Source organism: Canis aureus, chromosome 35 (assembly GCF_053574225.1).
Source record: "Canis aureus isolate CA01 chromosome 35, VMU_Caureus_v.1.0, whole genome shotgun sequence".
In the NCBI taxonomy this organism is placed as follows: domain Eukaryota; kingdom Metazoa; phylum Chordata; class Mammalia; order Carnivora; family Canidae; genus Canis; species Canis aureus.
This window is the reverse complement of record NC_135645.1, coordinates 23458987-23486483: the sequence shown is the minus strand read 5'-3', so window position 1 is coordinate 23486483 and position 27497 is coordinate 23458987. Positions and strand designations below refer to the sequence as shown.

At 37.9% G+C, this 27497-nt stretch overlaps 1 protein-coding gene across 8 annotated transcripts in view; it reads right to left on the bottom strand.

Annotated features, from left to right (window-relative positions):
* The window catches only part of SENP7 (SUMO specific peptidase 7), a 139864-nt gene extending 112476 nt beyond the window's left edge, over positions 1-27388 (bottom strand). For 7 of the 8 annotated variants that reach the window (XM_077884469.1, XM_077884468.1, XM_077884473.1 and 4 more), the window contains exons 1-3: positions 27244-27388; positions 13416-13468; positions 6638-6736 (exon numbers count right to left, since the gene is read on the bottom strand). In XM_077884469.1, the coding sequence (XP_077740595.1) occupies positions 6638-6736; positions 13416-13468; positions 27244-27283 (192 nt within the window). In that variant the 5' untranslated portion in view covers positions 27284-27388. The remainder of the gene's footprint in view (positions 1-6637; positions 6737-13415; positions 13469-27243) is intronic. The other variant, XM_077884474.1, reaches the window with a different exon arrangement.
* Between the last annotated feature and the right edge of the window lie 109 nt (positions 27389-27497).

Sequence of the window (27497 nt, the reverse complement as noted above, 5' to 3'; positions counted from 1 at the left end):
ACTTCAATACCCTACTTGAACCAATGGATAGCTCATCCAGACAGAAAATCAAGATGATTGATATCCTACCAAGCATCTTTTCCAAAAACAAAGGTATAAAACTACATATCAACCACCAAAAGAACACTGAAAAACTCACAAATATGTGGAGATTAAACAATATGCTCCTGAATAATCAAAGAAATAAAAATAAAAATAAAAAAATATCGAGATATATGAAAACGGCAACATATAAAAAACTTGTGAGATGCACCAAAAGCAGTACTAAGAGAAAAACTCATAGCAATAGACATTCTACATTAAGAAACAAAAAGATCTCAAATATCACTTTGCACTTCAAGAATTACAAAAAGTAAAAACTAAGCCTGTAAGTTACTGGAATGAAGGAAATAAAGATCAGAGTGGAAATTGATAGTAAAGAGACAACAGAAAGGATTAATGAAAACTGGTATTTTGAAAAGATAAACAAAATTGAGAAATCTTTAACTAGACTCACCAAGAAAAAAAAGAATTCAATAAATAAAACCAGAAATGAAAGAAGAGACATTATTAATATCACCAAACAACAAAAAATCGTAACAGGCTACTATGAAAAATTAATTACACAACACCACTCTGGACAACCTATAAGAAATAGGTAAATTCCTAGAAACATAACCTACCAAGAATGAATCATGAACAAATAAACTTATTTTACAAGGCCTTCAATACTCTAATACCAAAATCTGACAAGGGTATTCAAGAAAATTACAGACCTGTATCTCTGATGAAAATAGATATAAAAATCCTCAATAAAATATTAGCAAATCCAATTCAAAAATACAAAAGAATCATACACCATGATCAAATAGGATTTATTCCAGGGATTCAAGGAAGGTTCAACATCCACAAATCAATGTGACACACCATATTAACAAAATAAATGTAAAACATATGATCATCTCAACAGATGCAGAAAAAAGCATCTAACAAAATTCAACTTCCATTCATAATAAAAACCCTCAACAAAATATATGAGGAATGTACCTAAATATATAAAGATCATATATCACAAGCCCACAGCGCCTATCTCACTCAGTAGTGAAAAGCTGGAAATTTTTCCTCTAAAATCAGGAAGAAGGGGCACCTGGGTGGCTCAGTGGTTGAGCGACTACCTTCAGCTCAGGACATAATCCTGGGGTCTAGGATCAAGTCCCACATCAGGCTTCCCAGAAGTAGCCTGCTTCTCCCTCTGCCTACGTCTCTACCTTCTCTCTGCTTTCTCTCTGTATCTCTCATAAATAAATAAAGAAAATCTTAAAAAAAAAAAAAAAAAAAAAAAAAAGGAAAAGCTTAAAGACTCCACCAAAAACTTAGAGCTAATCAACAATTTCAGTAAAGTTGCAGGATACAAAAATCAATGTCATTTCCATATACTAACAACAAACTATCAGAAATATTAAGAAAACACTCCCATATACAACCCCAACAACAACAAAAATAAAACACTAGGAATAAATTCAACCAAGAAGATGAAAGTCTGGTACACTGAAAACTATAAGACACTGACAAAAGAAATTGAAAAAGACATAAATAAATGAAAAACCAGTCTGTGCTCATAGATTAGAGGAATATTGATAAAATGTTGACAGTACTCAACATAATCTACAAATTCAATGCAAACCCTATCAACATTCCAGCATTTTTCACAGAAATAGAATAATCCTAAAATTTGTATGCAACAAAAGAGTCTAAATACTCAAAGCAATCTTAAGAAGGAAAAAAATCAGAGGCATCATACTTCCTCATTTGAAACTATATTATTACATGGGCGCCTGAGCGGCTCAATCAGTTAAGCTACTGCCTTTGGCTCAGGTCTTGATCTCAGGGTCCTAGGATCAAGCCCCACATCAGGCTCCCTGCTCAGTGGGAAGCTCAGTGCTTCTCCCTTTCCCTCTGCCTGCCACTCCCCCTGCTTGTGCACTATCTCCCTCTCTCTCACTCTCTGCGTCAAATAAAGAAATATTTTTTTCTTTAAAGATTTATTTATTTATTTATTCATGATAGACACAGAGAGAGAGAGAGGCAGAGACACAGGCAGAGGGAGAAGCAGGCTCCATGCACCGGGAGCCCGGCGCAGGACTCGATCCCGGGACTCCAGGATCGCGCCCTGGGCCAAAGGCAGGCGCCAAACTGCTGAACCACCCAGGGATCCCCCAAGAAATATTAAAAAAACAAAAACAAAAACAAAAAAAATATTACAAAGCTATAGTAATCAAAACTGTATGGCATAGGAATAAAAACAGACATAAAGATAAATGGAACAGAACAGAGCCCAGAAATAAACCCCTGCATTTATGTTCAATTAATAAATAAAAGGAGCCAAAAACATACAATGAAGAAAGAATACTCTCTTCAGTAAATGGTGCTGGGAAAGTGGACAGCCATATACAAAATCATGAAATTGGACCACTCTCTTTACACCATATACAAAAATCAACTCAAATGGATTAAAGACTTCAACATAAGACCTGAAACCATAAAACTCCTAGAAGATGGTAAGTTCCTTGACACTGGTCTTAGCAATGATTTTTTTGACACACAGAAAAAAAATCACATAATTTTTTTGTGTCAAAAAAATCTGACAGATTTTGACACATAAGCAAAGGCAACAAAGACAGAAACAAGTTAAGTGCAAAGAAATCTAACTTAAAAGCTTCTGTATAGCGGGGGATCCCTCGGTGGCTCAGCGGTTTGGTGCCTGCCTTCGGCCCAGGGCGTGATCCTGGTGTCCCTGGATCAAGTCCCATGTCAGGCTCCCTGCATGGAGCCTGCTTCTCCCTCTGCCCTTGTCTCTGCCTCCCTCTATCTCTGTGTCTCTCATGAATGAATGAATAAAACCTTTTATAAATAAATATTAATTAATTAATTAACTTTTAAAAAGGGTGTATGGGGAGTGCCTGGCTGATTCAGTCAGTAGAGCATGGGACTCTTGAACTCAGGGTTGTAAGTTCGAGTCCCACCTTGAGTGTAGAGATTACTTTAAAAAAATAAAATATTAAAAAAAAAAAAAGGAGGGGTGTGTGGGCAAAACAATTAAGCAAAATACTGGTATAGCCTCAAACTCTATAAACTATGAAGCTTACTTCGCAAATACTGTATAGTCTAGGGCAACAAGAGCATAGCAATGCTGATACATGTTCCCCCCCCCCCAACTTTTTTTTTTAAGATTTTATTTATTTATTCATGAGAGACCCAGAGAGAGAAGCAGAGACCAGGCAGAGGGAGAAGCAGGCTCCACGCAAAGAGCCCAATGTGGGACTTGATCCCGGGACTCTAGGATCACGCCCTGGGCCGAAGGCAGGTGCTAAACCACTGAGCCACCCAGGGATCCCCAAGTTCCACTTTTAAATCTCAAATAGGACACACATTTCCAAAAATTTAAGTATCATTACCTTAAGAAAACATCCAACTAGAGTGGGAAACTAGTCATGGGAAAAGAAAATATGCCTCTGAAGAGGCCTTGTTTTATTCAGCAGGTTAGAGAGAAAAGAAGAAGAATATAAGTGGCTAGCTTCTCAGGAAAAGGAAACTACTGAAATCAAGAGTTAAAGAAAAGAGAGAAGATAAAAGATTATAACACAATGACTTTAAACATCTAACGAGCTGTCAGGTAATCCACATTTGCCTCTTGAAGACCAAAAACTAAAGGAAGATATGTATAATCCAAGGGTAAAGAAAAAAACACATTTAGTGAGATACAGCTTAAGAAAAAAAAAAAAAAAGCCTATGTCTACTTCCAAGAAACTGTTTTTGTGTGTTTTAAATTACATATGTTATAATGTTTATTCCACAATAAATTCAATATCCTAAAACAGAATACATATAAACAATGTGATTAAATTTTCTTAAAATCTTTTTATCTTCCTCTTAAACTAGCAACAATTTTACTGTGTGATAATATCCAGTGCCAGTAAGTTTCTAGAAAAATGGGACCTCTTACTGGTGGCAATATAAATTGGTGCACATTTTCTGTGAGACAATTTTGCCATGTTTATTAAAATACATAAATTCAGGACAGTCCCGGTGGCGCAGCGGTTTGGCGCCGCCTGCAGCCCAGGGTGTGATCCTGGAGACCCAGGATCGAGTCCCACCTCAGGCTCCTTGCATGGAGCCTGCTTCTCCCTCTGCCTGTGTCTCTGCCTCTCTCTCTCATTCTCTCTCTCTCTCTCTCTCTGTGTGTGTGTGTCTCTCATGAATAAATAAATAAAATCTTTAAAAAAAATACATAAATTCCCTTCAATCTAATAACTCTGCTCAAAAATGGTTCTCCACATACAAAAAAATGATGTTAGAAAAAAAAAAGAAAATGATGTTCACTGCAGCATCATTTCCATTCGCAAAACTCTGGAAACAACTTGACTAATACCAGTGCACTAAGTAAATTATGTACAGTGACAGATGGTAGCTATACTTGTGAGGACAGCATAACATAAAGAGAAGCTGAATCACTAGGTAGTATACTTGAAACTAATATAATATCATGTGTCAATTATACTAAAAAATTATGGCATATATTTTTAATTATGGTATATTTTAAATTTTTTGAGTATTACAAAGCCAACAAAAATAAATAAAAGATTAAAATGTGTCAAAAAAGAAAAAAAATTAGACTCTATTAAATGACAAAAAAGCACAGAACAGTATATATATAATTTCTGTTCTGTAACAATCAAAAAATATTATTTATGTAAGCATATGTGTTCTTGAAAGGAATGAAAAAAAACTATTAAAAGTGGTTGCCTTAGGAAAAAGGAACAGAGAAGGATTGTTTCACCTGTACCTTTCTATACACCCCAAATTTTCTAACTTTATGCAATTTTTTTTCTTTTTATGTCAGCAGAAGTCATCTTGTCTCATTATTTCCCTTTTTTGTACCTTTTAAAAAAAACAAATATATTATTTTATAGTTAAAATTTTAAATGAAGTTAAAGAAACTAATAACAAGTCTTTTCCTCTGAGAACAAGTTGTAATAAATGGCTAATTTTTTCTTGTCTATAACCTAAAAACATATTCAACATGACTTAAAATTTGTCATCCTAAAATGCTACACTTATGAATTGAATTGTACTTCCGCCTGTCAATTTCATAGGTTAAAGTCCTCACCATCATTATGACTATATGTGGAGATCAGGCCTTTACAAAGGTACTTAAGTTTAAACAAGATCATAAGGGGAGGGACCTATCCAAGGGAAGCACACCAGGGATGTGGGTAAACAGATAAAAAGGTCATAGGAAAACACAGCAAGAAGATAACCATACATAAGCTAAGGAGAAAGGCCTTAGAGAAACCAACCCTACTGGCACCTCGATCTTGGGACTTCAGCCTCCAGAACTGTTAGAAAATAAATTTCTGTTGTTTAATCCACCTGTGGTATTTTGTTATGTTAGCCCTTGCAGACTAATACAGGCTCAAATGGATAAACTGGAAAATCTGAGAAAGCTTCTGTTTTTAAAATTGCTGTGAGTTGTACCAGGCACAAGGAAAAAAATAATACTTAGAATATGCCATCTTGGGATCCCTGGGGTGGCGCAGCGGTTTAGCGCCTGTCTTTGGCCCAGGGCGCAATCCTGGAGACCAGGGATCGAATCCCACATCGGGCTCCCAGTGCATGAAGCCTGCTCCTCCCTCTGCCTGTGTCTCTGCCTCTCTCTCTCTCTCTCTCTCTATCATAAATAAATTTTTTTTTTAAATTAAAAAAAAAAAAAAAGAATATGCCATCTTAGGGTGTTTGGGTGATTCAGTCAGTGAAGTATCTGCCTTCAGCTTAGATCATGATCCTGGGATCCCGGAATCGAGTCCCACATCAAGCTCCCTGTTCTGCAAGGAGCCTGCTTCTCCCTCTCCTCTGCCTGCCACTCTCCCTGCCCGTGCTCTCTCCTTCTCTCATATAAATAAATAAAATCTTTTTAAAAAGTGCCATGTTAAATCTTATTCATGAAAGCTCTGTAATAATATTTAATAGTGATAACATTAAAGTCCAGATTTATAATTAGAATATCTTTTAAAGTATAGTTGTGTCACCTTTTAGTATAAACCCTCTCAAATTTATAAAACGAGAGCAAAAAAAAAAAACAAAAAAACAAAAACGAGAGCAAAAGAGTAAATGATTATAATAAGTGTAATATTCTCGTAAATTTAAAAGATCTTTTACAGGGCAGCCCGGGTGGCTCAGTGGTTTAGCACCGCCTTCAGCCAGGGGTGTGATCCTGGAGACCCGGGAACGAGTCCCATGTCAGGCTCCCTGCATGGAGCCTGCTTCTTCCTCTGCCTGTGTCTCTGCCTCTCTCTCTGTGTGTGTCTCTCATGAATAAATAAATCTTTTAAAAATATAAAAAAATAAAAGATCCTTTACAATAATGAAATTTAAATGTCAAGGAAACAATCATGCAAAATGAGGTATACTAAAACAAAAGGAGACCCTAACCTCAAAGCATCACTTTAACAAACACCAAAAATAAACTAATTAAAAACCTGCAAATAACACAAAAAAATCCAAACAAGGATATGTAAGTAAACGAAAATTTTCTTTTATCAAAATATTTTAAACACACCAAGCAACACTATGTACTTAAAAGAAATTAGTTTTTATTTACCCCCTGCAAAGGGAGATCCCAGTGTTCTGAGCTTCTGAGTTTGGACAGTGGTGACTGAACATGAACATCTTCTGGTTTTGCATTTAGCATCTTTGTTATCTGAAATCAGAAAAAGAAAATAATCAGTTTAACTGAAATATAAATATGAATCAACTAACAGAACCATTATATTAACCTGCATTAATATTTTGCTATTAGTGCTTTGGGTTTTTTGGTTTCTTTTAAATAAGCTCTACACCTAACGTGAGGCTTGAACTCCTGATCTGCAGATCAAGAGTCGCAGGCTCTAATGATTGGCCAACCACATGTCCCATTTTGCAATTATTTTTAAAGAGTCTTAAGTTGAGTGCTTAATTCACAGGCAGCTAAATATAATCTTATTTTAAAAACCTCTCATTCGGGATGCCTGGGTGGCTCAATGGTTGAGCATTTGCCTTCAGCTCAGTGCGTGATCCCAGGGCCTGAGGATGGAGTTCCGCATCAGGCTCCTTGCTTCTCCCTCTGTCTAGGTCTCTTGCCTTCTCTCCGTGTCTCTCATAAATAAATAGATAAAATATTTTTAAAAATTAAAATAAAATAAATAAAAACCTCTCATTCAATATTAAGGTAGATATATTATCACAATAGACTCCTAGCTATTCTCTTACAGTCTCTACCTCTTCTAATCTTTCAAACTCCATCCCCAGAGTTCTCTATTACACAAATCTAATTACGGCTACCACATTTAACATAAAACAATGGCACCCACTACTCACAGATAAAATTCATAACAATATGGGCTTTTACCCATACATCACAAACTCTACACCCCAACCACACCATTTAACTCAATTCAGTAGGGAATCTGTTTCTCTCTCCAGCTTGCCCTGCCCCTCCCTCTACTCCTGCAAGTGCAAGCATAGCTCTCTTTCAAACAAATAAAATCTTAAAAAAATCTAAAAAAAAAACCTTGAAGGATAGCACCTAAGATTTATTTTTATTTTCTTTTAAGATTTTACTTATTTATTCATGAGAGACACAGAGACAGAGAGAGGCAGAGACACAGGCAGAGGGAGAAGCAGGCTCCATGCAGGGAGCCCCACATGGGACCCATCCTGGGTCTCCAGGATCAAACCTGAGCTGAAGGCAGCGCTAAACCGCTGAGCCACCTCGGCTGCCCAGCACCTAAGATTTAGAAAAAGAGTTGGTTATGCTTGTTAAGTATTCTGAAAAATTAGTTTCTTATAAAATGCTGCTGATGTTTTCTGTGGAAGATTTTATAATCCTTTTTCATGGTAATCAGTTTGCAATCACTTTACTTATGAATGGCTTAGACTCAGTGTCATTGAATTATTTACCTTAATAAATATTCATGCATACTTCCATTAGGATGGACACAAAATGTAATATACCTTATTTTCAAAAAGGGCAGTTCTCTATTCCCTCCAAAGTATAGACACATGAAATCTGGATGTTTATTAAAATTCTGTACACTAGCATCAAAAGCTTTGAAAATCAAAGTACATATAAATATTTATGAACAGGGATATAGACTCCATATTATTTTTAATATAGAAAAACCAGAAACAATAATAAAAGGATAATTAAACAAAACTATGGCAAAACTAAACCAAATGAAATACTATTTTTTTTTTCAAATGAAATACTATTAAATTGTTATTAAATAACATGTTCCAGAAGATTAATGATACTAAGAAATTATTTCAGGGGCAGCTGACTGGCTCAGTCAGAAGAGCATGCAATTCTTGATCTCAGGGTCATGAGTCTGAGCCCCACACTGAGTATGGAGATTACTAAAAAAATTAATAAAAAAAAAAAAGAAATTATTTCGAACATAAGTATAAAAGAAAAACACATACAGAATGATCTTTCTTTCACAAGACAAAAAATCCATAAGTAAAAATAATATATGAAAAGTTATACATAAAAATGTTATTTAACAGTGATTACCTCTAGGGAGATAAGAGGTGATTTTTATTTTCATTTTTGTGTTTTCCTAGTCTCCAAATGTTTTATTTTATTTAATAGAAATATAATGCAATTATTAAAAGCAAGGGGAAAAATATTAACAATTAAACCTCCAGAAAAACCTCTCCTGTAGCTTCCTGATTAATAAATTACAGATTTAAATCTCTCACTGTAATATTATATATGAGTATAGGACAAGCAGACTTCAAGTACAATTAACTACTGTCAATTTTTTTCTGCACTCTTTTTTCTTAATGATTAACTGATTTAAAAAAAATAATGTAAGCCTTTTTGCCACAATCTGACCTATTCTTAGACAAATTGTAATCATGGTCTCAGTTGCGTACAATCAACAAAGTTTCTAAGCTATTCACGATTCTGCAAAGCCTATATTATAACTCCATTTACAAGAATCAGAATGGATTCCTAATACTCTCAAGTATTTTCAACAGTCTTCAAATAGAGTCAAGTTTAACCTTTTAAGGCAAAAATGGGTTGGTTCTAAATCCCCTTCAAGTTATACTTTAAAAACATCATCAGAACTCTAATAACTTCCAAAACAACAAGCTCAAGAATATTTATTTCCTAATATTCAAATGTAATACTAAACAAGCCCTTCAACCGACCAAGTCATGCAGCTACTTTTAGATTCACTTTGTACCTAATTCATTATAGTATAGCCTTCAAAAAGAGAATGCTATCGAAAGCAGATAATCTAGGGGCGTGGGGAATGCTGGAATCCAGACAAGTTAGATATACTAACATATGCTCTTTAAATTGTTTAGGCAGAAATGACTTCTGCCATGTTCATAATAGAAAACCTCAGACTCTTAATTACTTGTTAGATACTGCATCAATACAAAGCTATTATTTAAGGAAAATTAGAAGTCTGCCCAAAGGAATGACCATGACTTACAAAGAAGAATAAAAGTCATATTTTTTCAATATTCAGAATAGAGTAGCAACTTCTTCATGTATAAATTCAAAAACTATGTATCTCCCCATTAGCAGAATTCAAAGTATTCACCTCTATTAAGAGATCAGTCTTGGAATTAACATATATTCAGCTCCTATCAAAAGGCCAGGAATAATGCAGTAGATAATTATATTCCCAAGATTTAGCTACAAGGATTAAAAACAACTCAAGGGGTGCCGGGCTGGTTCAGTCACTAGAGCATGTGACTCTTGATCTCAGAGTCATGAGTTCGAGCCCCACATTAGACACAGAGTTTACTTAAGAAAAAAAACCAAAACTCAAAAATATCATAAGATATTGATTAAATTGGGGCAGCCCAGGTGGTTCAGTGGTTTAGCGACGCCTTCAGCCCAGGGCGTGATCCTGGAGACCCGGGATTGAGTCCCATGTCGGGCTCCCTGCGTGGGGCCTGCTTCTCCCTCTGCCTGTGTCTCTGCCTCTCTCTGTCTCTGTGTCTCTCATGAATAAATAAATAAATAAATAATCTTTATAAAAAAAGAGAAGATATTGGTTAAATTAACTGTCATACACACACATAACTGAATACATTGTAGTCATTAAAAATGTCTGCCACTGTTTCCCTGGTACTTATACCTAGTATAGCGTCCAATACATGTTGAGTACTCAGTAAATATCTACTCAGCGATGCTTTTTAAATTTGATTTCAGAAAATGATGTCATAATATAAAGTTAAATAGAAAAAGCAAATTATAAAACAGTATTCTGTGGTTTTCTATTTTTCAATATTTAAATATGTTTATTATACATGGATATACAGATGGAAAAACAGAAAAATATACATCCAAGCATTAATCTTTGTTCTGTCTGGGTGGTCTCGTTTTTCCTCAACTCAATTTTCTAATTTCTCTACAACAAACTGATACTGCTTTAGGAATATTTTTGAAATACTTTAAACTCAAAATGTAGCAGTGTCTCATCCCTATATCCATCAAACTCTAATCCTTTCAGTATTTCCCTAGCTGCCTTGAGAGAAAAAGCAGTAATATAAACTACTAACAGGGCAGCTCTGGTGGCTCAGCGGTTTAGCGCTGCCTTCAGCCCAGGGCGTGATCCGGGGGTCCCTGGATCGAGTCCCACATCAGGCTCCCTGCATGGAGCCTGCTTCTCCCTCTGCCTGTGTCTCTCTCTCTCTGTATGTCTCTTATAAATAAATAAAATCTTTAAAAAATAAATAAATAAAAAATAAACTACTAACAATTTAGTGTGCTAATTTTGTAAGAAACAGTATATTTGCATAGATTCAAAAAATATTTCTCCCAAGATATTTATTACAAAATGAACTATTTTAAGTAGGCAGTCAAGATTGACATCACCAGTAATAAGACACATCATTACTGTGTACCCCTGACAGGATACACTAAGAAAGGCATATCACGTGATATTCTTCCCAAAAAGCCATTACTTTAGTCTAATCATAAAAAACCTGAGACAGAAGCACCTCCTGGCTCAACATGTGACTCTTGATCTTGGGGCTGTGAGTTTAAGCCCCATGTTGGGTATAGAGATTACTTAAAAATAAAATCTTTTAAAAAAGAAAAAAAAAAGAAAGAAACATGAGACTAACCCAAACTGAGAAATATTCAACAAAATACTGACAAAATCATAGTACTCTAAATATGTCATGATCATGAAAGAATAAAGATGGAAGAACTGTCATAGAATAAAGGAAATTAAGGAGATATGACACCTAAATGCAATGTGAGATCCTGGGATTTAAAAATGACATTAGTTTTTTTTTTTTTTTTTAAGATTTATTTATTTATTTATGATAGACACAGAGAGAGAGAGGCAGAGACAACAGGCAGAGGGAGAGGCAGGCTCCGTGCCAGGAGCCCGACATGGGACTCGATCCCAGGACTCCAGGATTGGGCCAAAGGCAGGCGCTAAACCTCTGAGCCACCCAGGGATCCCCAATGACATTAGTTTAAAAAAAAAAAATCTGAAGGAATCCAAATAATATCTGTAGTTTGAAGTATTGTACCAATGTTAATTTCTTAAATTTTGGTCATTGCACTAGGGGAACTAGGTGAAGAGTAGATGTGAACTCTATACTATTTCTGTAAATCTTCTGTAAACCTAAAGTTACTTGAAAATAAAAGGTTTTAAAAGAATGCTGTCATACATCTAAAAATAAGAGAGAAATTTACTTAATATTAAGAATCTCCAGGGGAGGCGGGGGGAAAAAAAAAAAAAAAAAAAAGAATCTCTAATAGTGGCCATTCAACTACAAGAAGCAGCAGCCTATGGGGATCCCTGGGTGGCTCAGCGGTTTAGTGCCTGCCTTTGGCCCAGGGTGTGATTCTGGAGACCCAGGATCAAGTCCCACATCGGGCTCCCTGCATGGAGCCTGCTTCTCCCTCTGTCTGTGTCTCTGCCTTTCTCTCTTTCTCTCTCTGTCTCTCATGAATAAATAAACAAAATCTTTAAAAAAAAAAAAAAAGCAAAACAGCAGCAGCAGCCTAAAATAGAGCATTTCACTTCACTGGAGGGTATTAAACACAAAAGAAGTAGTTGTCAATACAGAGGTAGTTAAAACTGGGTATGGTAAAATGTTAAGACTTTATTTTTATCCCCCTCATTTATGACACTTGCGCCAAATGCAGAATTTTAAAAGAAACCATCCCCACAAATGTCAAGTAAACCAAGGAAGAAGAGTACCTAAAGCCATGTTTTCTCTTTGGTCTTGTCTGTGTGCTCTTGATTCCCTCTCACAGCCCTCTTTATGATTTCTTCTCTATCTGTGTTCCATGAAATGTACCAAACTAAAGTTTCCTATGCCAAATGAAAAGTCTTCTGTGCATAATTTGGAATGCTTCCCAAAAAAGCATCTAACAAATTATTATAATGTATATCAGGGTACTATTGTGTTTAAATCACAAAATTTGGGATCCCTGGGTGGCGCAGCGGTTTGGCGCCTGCCTTTGGCCCAGGGCGTGATCCTGGAGACCCAAGATCGAATCCCACGTCAGGTTCCCGGTGCATGGAGCCTGCTTCTCCCCCTGCCTATGTCTCTGCCTCTCTCTCTCTCTCTCCCTGTGTGACTATCATAAATAAATAAAAATTTTTTAAAAATCACAAAATTCTTAAGGAAAAAAAGATTATCTCCTAACAAGAAATTAAAATTTTGAAACACTTCCTACATAGGCAGAAACTTATCTTGGCTTTTTGCTACTCTTGGATTACCCAGAAGAAAAAAGAAAAGAAAGAAAAGAAAAGAGAAGAGAAGAGAAGAGAAGAGAAGAGAAGAGAAGAGAAGAGAGAAGAGAGAAGAGAGAAGAGAGAAGAGAGAAGAGAGAAGAGAGAAGAGAAGAGAGGAAAGGAAAGGAAAGGAAAGGAAAGGAAAGGAAAGGAAAGGAAAGGAAAGGAAAGGAAAGAAAAGAAAAGAGAAAAGAAAAGAAAGTTTAATAGGAAATATTTCAAATAGTAATTTTCAGCACATGACTTGAGCACAACTTTTTTTTTTTTTGAGCACAACTTTTCTATAGCTACAGTATCACAGTGAATGAATGTGAGAGATGCTAATATACTCAGTAATGGAAGCAATGCTGGGTTATGTTTTAAATAAAATGTAAAATAAGGCCTAGAAAGTATATGGCTACATCTTACAATGATTTAAACAAGGCAGGTCCCAGAAAGTGTTCTTTATTGGTTAACCTTTGAATTAATTAGGATACACCATTCCCTGCAAAAACACTGATCAGTTAAGGTTTTATATTTTCTTTAAATTTTTATCAAAAAGACAAATGGCAAAATACTTTTAATATTGGTAACTCGAAAGATAATGAACAAATTAAAAGCAAAACTAATGCATACCTTATGTAGTTCAGAAGATGAAGACTTTTTTCTTTTTCCTTCTGTGACAATTTCTACAAAGACACGGTAAAAATTATCATTTAACATCTAAATGAAATAAACAATGTAATAAAATAAATCCTTTACAGCCATCCTTTGTTTTAAATTAACTTCATAGAGTTTGAATTTACACTGATACATTTTATAGAATCTAATGGACTAAACATAAAGATCAAAAAATAATCAGAAGAAAAAAAATAATCAGAAGAGTAGCAAATTCTCACAAAATACCTTCATTAAATAATGTATGATGACAATAGAAAAAGAAAACTTGGCTCTAACAACTAAAGATCCTCTCTGGTAAAAGTCCAATAGATCAAAAAAAAAAAAAAAAAAAAGTCCAATAGATGTTCAATAAATGCTGGTTGAGCCATATGACCAGATAAATTTTTATAATTGGGGAGTTTGAAGGGGGTAGCAGTGAAGCAAAAGATGAGAGGTATGTTTGGAATATTCTACAAAAACACTTCTAGTTGTACTATTTATTTAGGCATCTCTACAATTAGGAACAATTAAAACTGTCTCCTCATCAACATTTTTCAGACTTCCTGTGGATTTTTCCTTTACGATTCCTTCATTCATTCAACAAATATTTACTGAATGTCTATCACGTGCCTGGCATGTTAGGCAGTGGGGATAGTGTAGTAATAATTAGCAAGTTAAACAGTCTAAGCTTTTTAGGAACTTACAGTTTACTGGAATATATCACAGATTTCATAATAAGAATTAATAGCAGAAACCCACACATATGTAGTCACTTATTTATAAAAACATATCACTACAATTAGGTAAGAAAGAGATGATCTTACAGTAAGTAATGGTGAAGCAATCCGATAACCAAAAAGGGTAAATAAACCTTGACCTCTACCTCATGCTATAAACAAAAGTTAATTTTAAATGGGTCACAGATTCAAATGTCAAAGATAAAACAAATAAAGCTTCTAGAATAAAAAGGAGGGGAGTAACTTCACGACCTTAGGATAGGCAAAAATCTCTCAAACAAGACACAATTAATTCTAACCATAAAGGAGAAGATTAATAAACTCAACTTCATTAAAATTCATCAAACTTCATCATAAAGAGAGTAAGAAGGCAAGCCACAGACTCGAAGATTATGTACAGCAATGGTGACAGCTAATAACACTATATAGTACATACATCTGTCAAAGGACTCATACAAGAATATATAAAGAACTACAAAGCAAAGGCAAAATAATCCAATCTTCAAATGGGAAAAAGCCTTGAAATGGGAGTACCTGAGGAGAGAAAGAATACTGACTAGAATAGGATATAAGGAAGCCTTCTGAGATGCTAGAAACATTCTCTATCTTGATTTAGGTGATTGTTACACAAGAGTATCTTTATACAAGTACAAAAAGTCATAAAACTATACTAAAGATATGTGTACAATCCTGTAATATTTCAACTTAAAAATAAAAAAAGCTTTAAAAATAACAATTATAACAAATGGACTATACCTTATTCAAAAATCTACATAGCTGAAATAATTTCTCTAAGTTCATAATACATAGCAGTAATTTCACTAAAGGTATACCTCGGAGATACCACAATAAAGTAATTATCACAATAAAATGAGTCAAGTGAATTTTTTGGTTTCCTAGTGCCTATAAAAGTTAGGTTTACACTCTACTGCAGTCCATTAAGTCTGTAACAGCACTGTGTCTAAAATACCCATATATATATGGGTATACATATATATAATATATAATGTATAAATAATGTATATAATATATATATACACACATACACACCCCTTAATTAAAAATGCCTAATTGCTAAAAAATGCTAACCATCATTTGACCTTTCAGCATGTCTCAGGGAAATAGGGATGCTGGAGAAGAAGAGAGATAGGGAACAGCCAGTCAGTAGAGAAATCAGAACACACATATTTATTAAGTTTGGTGACTTACATGGGTGTGGTTTGTGGCATCCTAAAACAATTTACAGAGGTAACATCAAAGATCACTGATCACAAATAACCATAACAAACATAATAGCAAAAGTCTGAAATATTACAAAAACGACCAAAATATGACAAGGTGACATGAAGCAAGCAAATGCTGTCGGAAAATTGTGCCACAAAGTTTCAATTTGTAAAAAACACATTACCTGCAAACATAATAAAGCAAAGCACAATAAAACAAGACATGCCTGTATATGCAATTCCTGAAGCAAACATTGATATAAAAATTATATAACCTCTACACTAAGCTTTTGATAACTTTAAACAATTTTCAATAAAATAGCATTCCTTAGACTACCAAAAATTTAAAAATTTAAATAAATACTAGAAAGTCTTTACCTTATATTCACCTTCTAGTGTATTTCAAATTTAATAAAATATGCAAGTTTTAAAAAGGAGTATCAGTTGCCTAAATTGTAATTTATATATCAATATTTCCAAACTCATGAGTTAAAAGTGCATTTACCCTGTTTTACAGCATGTTTAATTACAGCAAATTAATATTCTTGGAGTGCCTGGGTGGCTCAGATGGTTAACATCTGCCTTTAGCTCAGGTCATGATCTCCAGGTCCTGGATCCAGCTCCAAGTCTGCTCCTGGCTCAGCGCGTAGTCTGCGTCTGCCCCTGCCCCTGCCCTTGCCCCTGCCTTTACCCCTCTCCCCTGCTCATGCTTGCTTTTTCTCTTCCTTGCTCTCTCCCTATCTGTATCTCTCTCAAATGAATAAATGAAATCTTTTTAAAAACAATATAAAAATAAATTAATATTCTTGTGACTTCCCAAAAACTTAGGGGTTTTTATAATTAAGCTATTCCATCTTATACTAGGTTGGTTCTGGGGCATTTAAATAAATATATGATGTGCCTCTTCCTGTGAGTATCTGGTATAGTGTGGTGCTCAAAAGTTAATGATTTTAAGTCCCAATATTTCTTTTTTTTTTAATTTTTTTTTAATTTTTTTTTTTTTAATTTATGATAGTCACACAGAGAGAGAGAGAGGCAGAGACACAGGCAGAGGGAGAAGCAGGCTCCATGCACCGGGAGCCCGATGTGGGATTCGATCCCGGGTCTCCAGGATCGCGCCCTGGGCCAAAGGCAGGCGCCAAACCGCTGCGCTACCCAGGGATCCCCCAATATTTCATTTTTGCTTTTGTTTCCCTTGCCTTCGTAGATGTATCTTGCAAGAAGTTGCTGTGGCCAAGTTCAAAAAGGGTGTTGCCTGTGTTCTCCTCTAGGATTTTGATGGATTCTTGTCTCACATTTAGATCTTTCATCCATTTTGAGTTTATCTTTGTGTATGGTGTAAGAGAGTGGTCTAGTTTCATTACTCTGCATGTGGCTGTCCAATTTTCCCAGCACCATTTATTGAAGAGACTGTCCTTTTCCAGTGGATAGTCTTTCCTGCTTTGTCGAATATTAGTTGACCGTAGATTTGAGGGCCCATTTCTGGATTCTCTATTCTGTTCCATTGATCCATGTGTCTGTGTTAAAGCCAGTACCACACTGTCTTGATGATCACAGCTTTGTAGTACAACCTGAAATCTGGCACTGTGATGCCCCCAGGTCTGGTTTTCTTTTTTAATATTCCCCTGGCTATTCGGGGTCTTTTCTGATTCCACACAAATCTTAAGATGATTTGTTACAACTCTCTGAAGAAAGTCCATGGTATTTTGAGAGGGACTGCATTAAATGTTTACATTGCCCTGGGTAGCATTGACATTTTCACAATGTTAATTCTTCCAATCCATGAGCATGGAATATTTTTCCATCTCTTTGTGTCTTCCTCAGTTCTTTCAGAAGTGTTCTGTAGTTTTTAAAGTATAGATCCTTTACCTTTTGGTTAGGTTTATTCCTAGGTATCTTATGCTTTTGGGTACAATTGTAAATGGGATTGACTCCTTCATTTCTCTTTCTTCAGTCTTACTGTTAGCGTATAGAAATGGCACTGATTTCTGGGCAGTGATTTTGTATCCTGCCACACTGCCGAATTGCTGTATGAGTTCTAGCAATCTTAGGGTGGAGTCTTGGGTCTTCTATGTACAGTACCATGTCATCTGCAAAGAGGGAGAGTTTGACTTCTTTGCCAATCTGAATGCCTTTAATTTCTTTTTGTTGCCTGATTGCTGAGGCTAGGATTTCTAGTGCTATGTTGAATAGCAGTGGTGAGAGTGGACATCCCTATCGTGTTCCTGATCTTAGGGGAAAGGCTCCCAGTGTTTCCCCATTGAGAATGATATTTGCTGTGGGCTTTTCGCAGATAGCTTTTAAGATGCTGAGGAATGTTCCTTCTATCCCTACTCTCGGAAGAGTTCTGATCCGGAATGGATGCTATATTTTGTCAAATGCTTTCTCTGCATCTATTGAGAGGATCATATGGTTCTTGAATTTTCTCTTGTTGATATGAGCTATCACATTGATTGCTTTACAAGTGTTGAACCAGCTTAATCAAGATAAAAAGCTTCTGCACAGCAAAAGAAACAGTCAATAAAACTAAAAAGACAACCTACAGAATGGGAAAAGATATTTGCAAATGACCTATCAGATAAAGGGCTAGTATCCAAGATCTATAAAGAACTTATTAAACTCAACAGCAAAGAAACAATACAATCATGAAATGGGCAAAAGACATGAACAGAAATCTCACAGAGGAAGACATAGACATGGCCAACATGCACATGAGAAAATGCTCCGCATCCCTTGCCATCAGGAAAATATAAATCAAAACCACAATGAGATCCCATCTCACACCAGTGAGAATGGGGCAAATTAACAAGGCAGGAAACAACAAATGTTGGAGAGGATGCGGAGAAAGGGGAACCCTCTTGCACTGTTGGTGGGAATGGGAACTGGTGCAGCCACTCTGGAAAACTATGTGGAGGTTCCTCAAAGAGTTAAAAATAGAACTGCCCTACGACCCAGCAATTGCACTGCTGGGGATTTACCCCAAAGATACAGATGCGGTGAAATGCCAGGACACCTGCACCCCGATGTTTATAGCAGCAATGTCCGCAATAGCCAAACTGTGGAAGGAGCCTGGGTGTCCACCGAAAGATGAATGGATAAAGATGTGGTCCATATATACAATGAATATTACTCAGCCATTAGAAACGACAAATACCCACCATTTGCTTCAACGTGGATGGAACTGGAGGGTATTATGCTGAGTGAAATAAGTCAATCAGAGAAGGACAAACATTATATGGTCTCATTTATTTGGGGAATATAAAAAAATAGTGAAAGGGAATAAAGGGGAAAGGAGAGAAAATGAGTGGGAAATATCAGTGAGGGTGACAGACCATGAGAGACACCTAACTCTGGGAAACGAACAAGGGGTAGTGGAAAGGGAGGTGGGTGGGGGGTTGGGGTGACTGGGTGATGGGCACTGAGGCGGGCAGTTGATGGGATGAGCACTGGGTGTTATGCTCTATGTTGGCAAACTGAACTCCAATAATATATAAATAAATAAATGATAAAAAAATTCTTTAATGTTTTTTTAAGGTTAATGATTTTAAAGCTAGACAACCTAAGTATCTATCCTGGCTTACTTGTGACTTCTTAAAAGGAAAATATCAGCTTTTGAATTAAGATTAAAATGAGATAGCCTGGGCAACCCGGGTGGCTCAGTGGTTTAGCGCCACCTTCAGCCCAGGGCCTGATCCTGGAGACCCTAGATGGAGTCCCACGTCGGGCTCCCTGCATGGAGCCTGCTTCTCCCTCTGCCTGTGTCTCTGCCGCGCTCTCTCTCATTCTCTCTCTCTCTCTCTCTCTCTCTGTGTGTCTCTCATTAATGAATAAATAAAATCTTTTTAAAAAAAGAGAGATAGCCTATATTAAAGTATTTAGCATTATGTCTGGCAAATGGTTAGTGCAAAATAAATGATAATTATTATTCTTTTAATAGTTTATAGTGAAGTATTACTCTTTAAGAGACCTCAGTATATTAGTAGAAACACAAAAGGAAAATTCAATTATTCTCATTCTAAATACATGAGTCAAACAATTAAAAAACATGACTTTTTCCCCAAATAGCTTGTAAATCACTCATTCACTTATTTACTCCATAAACATTTATTTAAGACAATGATGATTAGCACTGCTAGCCAGCCACTAGGCTAAGTACAGAAATTATTTTTATTTAGTCTTTATAAAAGCATTATGAGATCAGTAGCAGTATTATCACCATTTTACACACGAGGAATTTACGTTTGAAGAATCCAAATAACTTTCCCAAAGTCACCATGTTGGTTCATCACTAGTCTGATTCCAGAGGTGGTTTTCTTAACCAGTATACACCAGGCATGTTGGCTACAGGGATATGATTAATAAGAGAGTCCTTGTATCAAAGTAAATAGTATAACGACAGAGGTTAAACAATTTAGGAAGCTAGAATGTATGACAGAATCTGATATAAACATCATGTAAGAAGTGCTAAAAACCCATGGAAGTTCAGAAATAGATAGGATTGGGACGCCTGGGTGGGACGCCTGGGGTTTGCGGGGTCTGCCTTTGGCTCGGGGCGAGATCCTGAAGCTCCGGGATCAAGTCCCACATCGGGCTCCCTGCATGGAGCCTGCTTCTTCGAACTCTGCCTATGTCTCTGCCTCTCTCTCTATGTCTCTCATGAATAAATAAATTTTTTTTAAAAAGAAAGAAATAGGGATCCCTGGGTGGCGCAGCGGTTTAGCGCCTGCCTTTGGCCCAGGGTGCGATCCTGGAGACCCGGGATCGAATCCCACGTCGGGCTCCGGGTGCATGGAGCCTGCTTTTCCCTCTGCCTATGTCTCTGCCTCTCTCTCTCTCTCTGTGACTATCATAAATAAATAAAAATTAAAAAAAAAAGAAATAGATATGATTTAAGTTTTGAGTTAATTAGGATAGTTCTTGGAAAGGCACAATTGAACTGAGCACTGAAGTTTCAGATAATGAGCACATTTTAGATAGGCAGAAATGGATTAAAGGACAGTACAGTGCCAGATGCATCAAGAGGTGAATTATCATTATAAGTGTATACACAGAAGGATAAAGCAGCCCGTATTAGCCAGCCTTCAAAATTATTAAAGACTCCTACTAGAGTTATCCACCTGGAAAGCAGTGTTGAGGCAGCTACATTATAACAAAGTTACAATTTGGATCTTTGAAGTTACTCAGTCCTATCCATAACCCATTCCCTGTGTTACCATGTCTTTCTAATCTACTTTCCAATACTCTGTCTTCCATCATCAGACCCGAGAATCACATTCACCACCATAGATGCCAATCCCCACAGCCTATTATCTTGCTAGTCTCTCATGTATTATGTAATTCAACTGTACCCCTTCACCCACATTCTTCTTTATCTCTTTTCTCGCCCACTAAATTCCAGAGTGAATACAACGTTCTTAAATTCTGAATCTTTTCCTGGAACTTTTCCTCCACCCTTGTTTAGCTGAATCCTAGCTTTTTATTGACTACACTATTTTTCTAAGGCTCTTTCAAGATTTTTCTCTCACAAAATCAGGAGTAGGTATTAACAATCTCTTCCTAGCACCACCACTCCCAATTAATATTTTTTCTTTATTGCAAAATTCCTCCTTTAAAATTCCCTAAGTTGGAAATATTACTTCACCCATATTTGTGATTGCAATGTATTGACCCAATACCCTCTCCAACATTCCTAGAGTTCTGATACTTTATTCATATTTTTCTTCTCTACCTCTAAAATTTACCATCATCCTGAAGCCCTAAAGCTTCCATAAATCAATTCACTCAAAACAATGGACTCACCTTAATTTACTCCAACAAACTTCTACACATCCTCATTTCGGTAACATTCATTTGTGAATGGATTTAAGGAAAACCGCTGTACTGCCCAAGTTCTCAAAAGTGAACTTCTCGTTTTACAACCCCCAGTTATTTGACCCTTTCATTTCCTCACTAACATTAAACCCATTTTTCCCCTTTATATTGTCCTACCCTTTAACCCTAAGTAAAACTAAATTCTTTTTTCCAAATTTTTGATGCTAGACTGTTAGCACTGCTAAAGAAAGTAATATAATAGTAACTGCAACTACTACTACTACTACTACAAAACTCATACTTGTTTTAATGACTTTCAAATTTATTTAACAACTCCTTTATTCATGCCTAATTGACCACCTCGTTCATTTTGAGCTACTAATACCACTTTAAAGTCCTTTTTCAAAAGATGATCTTTCCTATTTCACTTAAGAAGCCATGAATGCAGGGATCCCTGGGTGGCGCAGCGGTTTGGCACCTGCCTTCGGCCCAGGGTGCGATCCTGGAGACCTGGGATCGAGTCCCACGTCGGGCTCCCTGCATGGAGCCTGCTTGTGTCTCTGCCTCTCTCTCTCTGTGACTATCATAAATAAATAAAAATTAAAAAAAAAAAAGAAGCCATGAATGCAATATCCTTAACTTCTCAAAATGTATCTATATCTTTATCCATCTTCCCTCCTTTCTGCATTTCTCAAGAAACTATCTTTTGATTCCAATCTCTCATTTTTCCTGAAACCTCACCCCATCAATCATCTCCTACTTAATATCCTTCTCCACTCACCTCTTTCCCACTCCCTACCAACCTGATTTAAGTCTCTTAGAGTCTTAAGAAGAAAAAAAAATCCTTTCTACCTAATTTCCTACTCCATCCTGTTTCAGAAATCTTTTTACATTTCATTTTCCCTGCTTCATTCAGCCTCTTGAAATCTGGCTTTTGTCCCTACAAAAACCAGTGGTACAAGTGACCTCCTAATTGCCAAATTCAGCACCCTCACACTATTTTAACTCTCTAATCTACATTGTTTTTCACTCTCCTCCCTTGCTTCCAAACCTATGTTTCCTAATTTGCCTATCTGCTTACTGATGCCTCTTCCTCCCTACTTTGAAATTAAACATATGTGAGTCAAGACTTTTCTCACTCTGTAACTTCTGTGGGTAATTCCATTCGTTCTAATGGCTTCAGCTAACATCTATGCAAATAATGTCATTTTATCATGATTAATTGCAGATTCTGATTTTGAACCTCAGTCATGGTTCATTACAGTTGCAATGTAAAATATGAAAATATCACCTGAGCCTACTGAAAAAAAATTGTATCATCACGGGACTAGACCCTCAAGATGAAACTGGGCCAGGGAAGTTTCAAATTCAAGCAGGTTTGAATAACACTGCATGCTCAGCTACTCTCCTGAAGAGGTACAATGTACAATAGCAAAAGGCTCTAAAACTCCTGCCTTAAATAAAATTTTCTTATAACTACTGTTCTCATATTTATTTTCCATGGAAACTTATCTTTTCCAAGTAAGACTCATTAATGTCCTGGGACAGTAAAATTAGTTAAAATTACATTATGTTATAATCAGAAAGACCAGATTTGAATCTCAGCTATTTCTTACTTATGTTAACAGTTGCTTACCCTCCCTAAATCTCAGTTTCCTCATCTGTAAATCAGAGATAATAACCACATCATGGGGCTTTTGAAAAAATTAAAGCTTGTAAAATTCTTAGTACACTGTTTAGTACTGAAAATACTCAAAAAAACATGTATCCTTAATTTAAATGAAAGTGAACACAGATTTCCTAGGATATTGCCTGAAGCAATCAGTTGAAAAGCTGAAATTCACTTGAATGGGCAGCCCCAGTGGCTGAGCAGTTTAGCGCCACCCTTCAGCCCAGGTGTGATCCTGGAAACCTGGGATCAAGTGTCAGGCTTCCGGCATGGAACCTGTTTCTCCCTCTGCCCGTGTCTCTGCCTCTCTCTCTCTCTCTGTGTCTCTCATGAATAAATAAAATCTTCAAAAAAAAAAAAAAATTCACTTGAACTATCCTGTTTAATTCAAAGGTTCATTTGAAAGCGGTTATCGGGATCCCTGGGTGGCGCAGCGGTTTGGCGCCTGCCTTTGGCCCAGGGCGGGATCCTGGAGACCCGGGATCGAATCCCACATGGGGCTCCCGGTGCATGGAGCCTGCTTCTCCCTCTGCCTGTGTCTCTGCCTCTCTCTCTCTAACTATCATAAATAAATAAAAATTAAAAAAAAAAAAAGCGGTTATCTATGACTCTGTTATACTTTTGGTGTTGTTAAAGGCTTCTAATAGTCATTCTCCCTTGAATGACCGATGCATTTAATTATTATTTCATTCAACTGTCAGTGGACCAGTCTCTAGTGTCAGATATTTTTTTAATATGTGTCTCATTTAATTTACTGCTTTTGATATGCTGTGAACTTGGAAGTAAGGTATTCATACTCATTGGGGTTACAAATAATTTTAAAATGTAGATTCAATATACTCTGAAAAAAAGCTTGAGAAGTTTCACATGAGTGAACTTTAGCATACAGATTTTGTAATCTCTCCTCTCACAGCTCAGAAGTGTTTTGTGCTTAATTCCTGATTCATTGCCACATTCCAGAAAAGTAAGGTAATTAGCTTTTGTGATTATTTTACCTATTAAATGTTTCTCTTAATTTTAAAATATTTGCCAATTCATTTAAAAACAATAAATTCCTTGCATGCTAACATGGCTAAAGTATTTTATGGGGGAAAAAGTATTTTTTAAAAAATACCGAAAAGAATGGCATTATTTTACCTATTTGCAAATCTCTTTAATGTCCAGCTTAATAAAAGATACCTGTTTTCTCCCATGTGCTTCTGCATTTAATTTTTTATGATATAGTACATATGCAGGAGAATAAGAGGAAAAGTCAAACAACATCTTAGAATTAGGGGATCCCTGGGTGGCGCAGCGGTTTAGCGCCTGCCTTTGGCCCAGGGCGCGATCCTGGAGACCCGGGATCGAATCCCACATCGGGCTCCCGGTGCATGGAGCCTGTTTCTCCCTCTGCCTGTGTCTCTGCCTCTCTCGCTCTCTCTGTGTGACTATCATAAATAAATAAAAAATTAAAAAAAAAAAAAAAACATCTTAGAATTATTACAAAAACAGTTTGGCCTCAGAGACTCAAAAGAATCTCAGGGAACCCAGAGGGCCCTAGACCATAACCCTAACAACCAAGGCCTAAAGCAGATACAGCCAGGCTGGAAGCCATCTCACTCTTAAACAGTTATCAGTTACATGAGTCCATAAATTCTTGTTTTGTGTTTAGCTTAACCCAGTCAGAATTGGGTTTCTGCTACCTATAACTAAGAGTTCTAAGCAATACACTTTATAACCCTTCACAGTTCTTCCTTATTTAGAAGACCATTTAGGGAAACCTAGTGCAGCCTCACAGAGGAAACTTCAAAACTTCATGTTTTTTCTTTCTACTGCTATCCACCTTCCAATTTAGAATTCTTCCTGTTTTATTAATCAAATTCCTCTCTTTGGGAATTATGAAATCCTGATGACCATAAACGTCAGTTCCAATCAGGAGTTCAAGTTAGCAACCACTCCTAATGAAAGGACAAATACATGCATATAAATCTCACACAGGGCGATCCCTGGGTGGCGCAGCGGTTTGGCGCCTGCCTTTGGCCCAGGGCGCGATCCTGGAGACCCAGGATCGAATCCCAAATTGGGCTCCTGGTGCATGGAGCCTGCTTCTCCCTCTGCCTCTGCCTCTCTCTCTCTCTCTGTGACTATCATTACAAAAAAAAAAAAAAAAAAAATTAAATCTCACACAGAACCCAGGATTCCTTCAAACCAACTGGCCGGTAGTTTTATTTGATAATTTATGTGAAAATTAAATATACAGTATTTATAATTATTCTTAAAAATTAATATTTATCTCTTAAAACCAGATGAATATGGGAGAACAGCTAGGTAATATTTAGATTTGAGAATGGGTTTTATACAATTATTTTTGAGAAAGGACCGCTCCAAAAGGAAAGTCATCAGGGGAAAAGAAATCTTCTCCAGGGGGTTAATTAACATAAACATCCATGGTTTTAAAGAAACAACAGCTTTGTTTTCAAATTTTACTTCCCACAACCACTTGCATCAAGTTAACTGTAATAAGTAAATAACTCTAAATGTAATAAGGGAAAGGAGATGGGATTTGTTGAAGGACCAGGTTAATATCTTGCATGCTCCCCACCTCAAAAAAAAAAAAATGTTTTAAGCCAAGATGAAATGCACTTATTGAAAAAAGGCTGTGCCTCTTAAACTGAAGAACAATAATCCGTAAAGTCGTTAGAAAGCACATAAAAGACACCAGATAAACAATGTGTATTTTCCTAACATGTAAATCTTACATTAAGGTCCTAGAGGAGAAAAAAATATCTATTAAAACAAACATTGAGGGGATCCCTGGGTGGCGCAGCGGTTTGGCGCCTGCCTTTGGCCCAGGGCGCGATCCTGGAGACCCGAGATCGAATCCCACATCGGGCTCCCGGTGCATGGAGCCTGCTTCTCCCTCTGCCTGTGTCTCTGCCTCTCTCTCTCTCACTGTGTGCCTATCATAAATTAAAAAAAAAAAAACATTGATCTATTGGAGGCCTATACTTATATGTATGTAAAACATTTACTTTCAAAAGCAAAGAATATCCCTCGAATACACACACACACACACACACACACACACAAGTGATAACAATAGTTGCTTATGAAAAGGGTTTCTGGGGACACCTGGGTGGCTCAGCGGTTGAGCATCTGCCTTAGGCCCAGGGCGTGATCCTGGAGACACGGGATCGAGTCCCGCATCGGGCTCCCTGCATGGAGCCTGCTTCTCCCTCTGCCTATGTCTCTGCTTCTGTGACTCTCATGAATAAATACTAAATAAATAAAATCTTTAGAAAGGGGAGGGGGATTCAGGTTTTTAACTTCTTCAAGCAATAGCACACAAATCCTGTTCACTTCTCCTTTGCAAATAAGGCAGAAAAACGTTTGAGATGCACTGCCTCGAGACTCCTAATGAATTTGGAATGAAGGCTGTCTCTGCAAACGATACCGTAAAGAAGGAGAAAATGAAACGAAACCACTTATTCATCGGGGTGTTAGGTTGTGTCCTAGCCCGTGAGCTTACTAGAGTCCTCCCCCTCTCCTCCTCTGGTTCGTCCACAGGACTTCCCACGAGGACCTGAGGTACTCTTAGTGGATAAAGTCTTGGACAAAAACTTGTTCCTGGGAGGAGCTCCACCTCGTCTCCTAACTCCACATTTTGTTTCCAAGATGTAGTACCCCAAACTCAGCACACTTACGCCGTCACGCAATTTCAAAAATAAAAATACGCTGGGAATAAAAACACAATGGGGGCACGGCTTCAAATCCTTTGTCCGACGTTTCAAACCACTTGTGGAAGCAGCAGCAAGAGGCTCGGAAAAGAAGAAGGTCGCGAACGGGGCCTGTGGAGAAGAACGAAGCCCGGGGTGCAGCCACGATCCGAGCGAGGGGCCGGGTGCCGAGCAGCAAGCCCCGCCTCTGCCCCTCGGCCGCCGCTGCCCCCTGCCCCGAGAAGAGGCGGCCCGAACCCCGCAACGCCGAGAATCGCAGGAGAGGGGAGCAGGTGGGGCGAGCGCTGGACGCGCGCCGGGCTGGCCCGCGCCGGGGAGGAAGGCGTGGCAGGAGGGCGCGGGCGGCCACCGCCGGGGAGGTCCCGGGCCGCCGCGCCGCCGCTAGGCGCTCGCCGCAGCAGGGAGAGCGGACGCGGGCTCGGGAGGGAGCGCGGCCCAGGCTGCGGTGACAGCTCGGCCGCGGCGGCCGACCCCGGGGCGGGGGCGAGCCGGGGGCCCTCCATTGTGCGCGCCCCCGCCGCCGGCGCGAGCCCCAGCCGAGCCCCCGCGCGAGCCCTCGCAGCCCTGGGCCGCGGACCGGCCGCCGGCGCCTCCCATCTGCCCAAAGGTACAGGAGAATGCGCTCAGCCTCCCCTGACCCCTTCTCACCGGATGAAGATCGCCGCCGCCCGGCCTTCCCCTTGTCCATCTTCTCCTCCGCCTGCCGGAGTCGCAGTCGCAGTAGCTGTCACCTCAAGACCCCTCGGCTGGGGGAGGGAGGGGGAGGGGAGGGGGGAAGCCAGGAAGGTGCGAACGGCGCTTGCGCAAGAGCCGTCGCCGAGCTCAGACCGGAAGTCAGCTGCCCCTCCCGCCCCACCCGGAAGTCGCTTCCCGGGACGAGCTTTCCCTGCGGGTTGTCACCT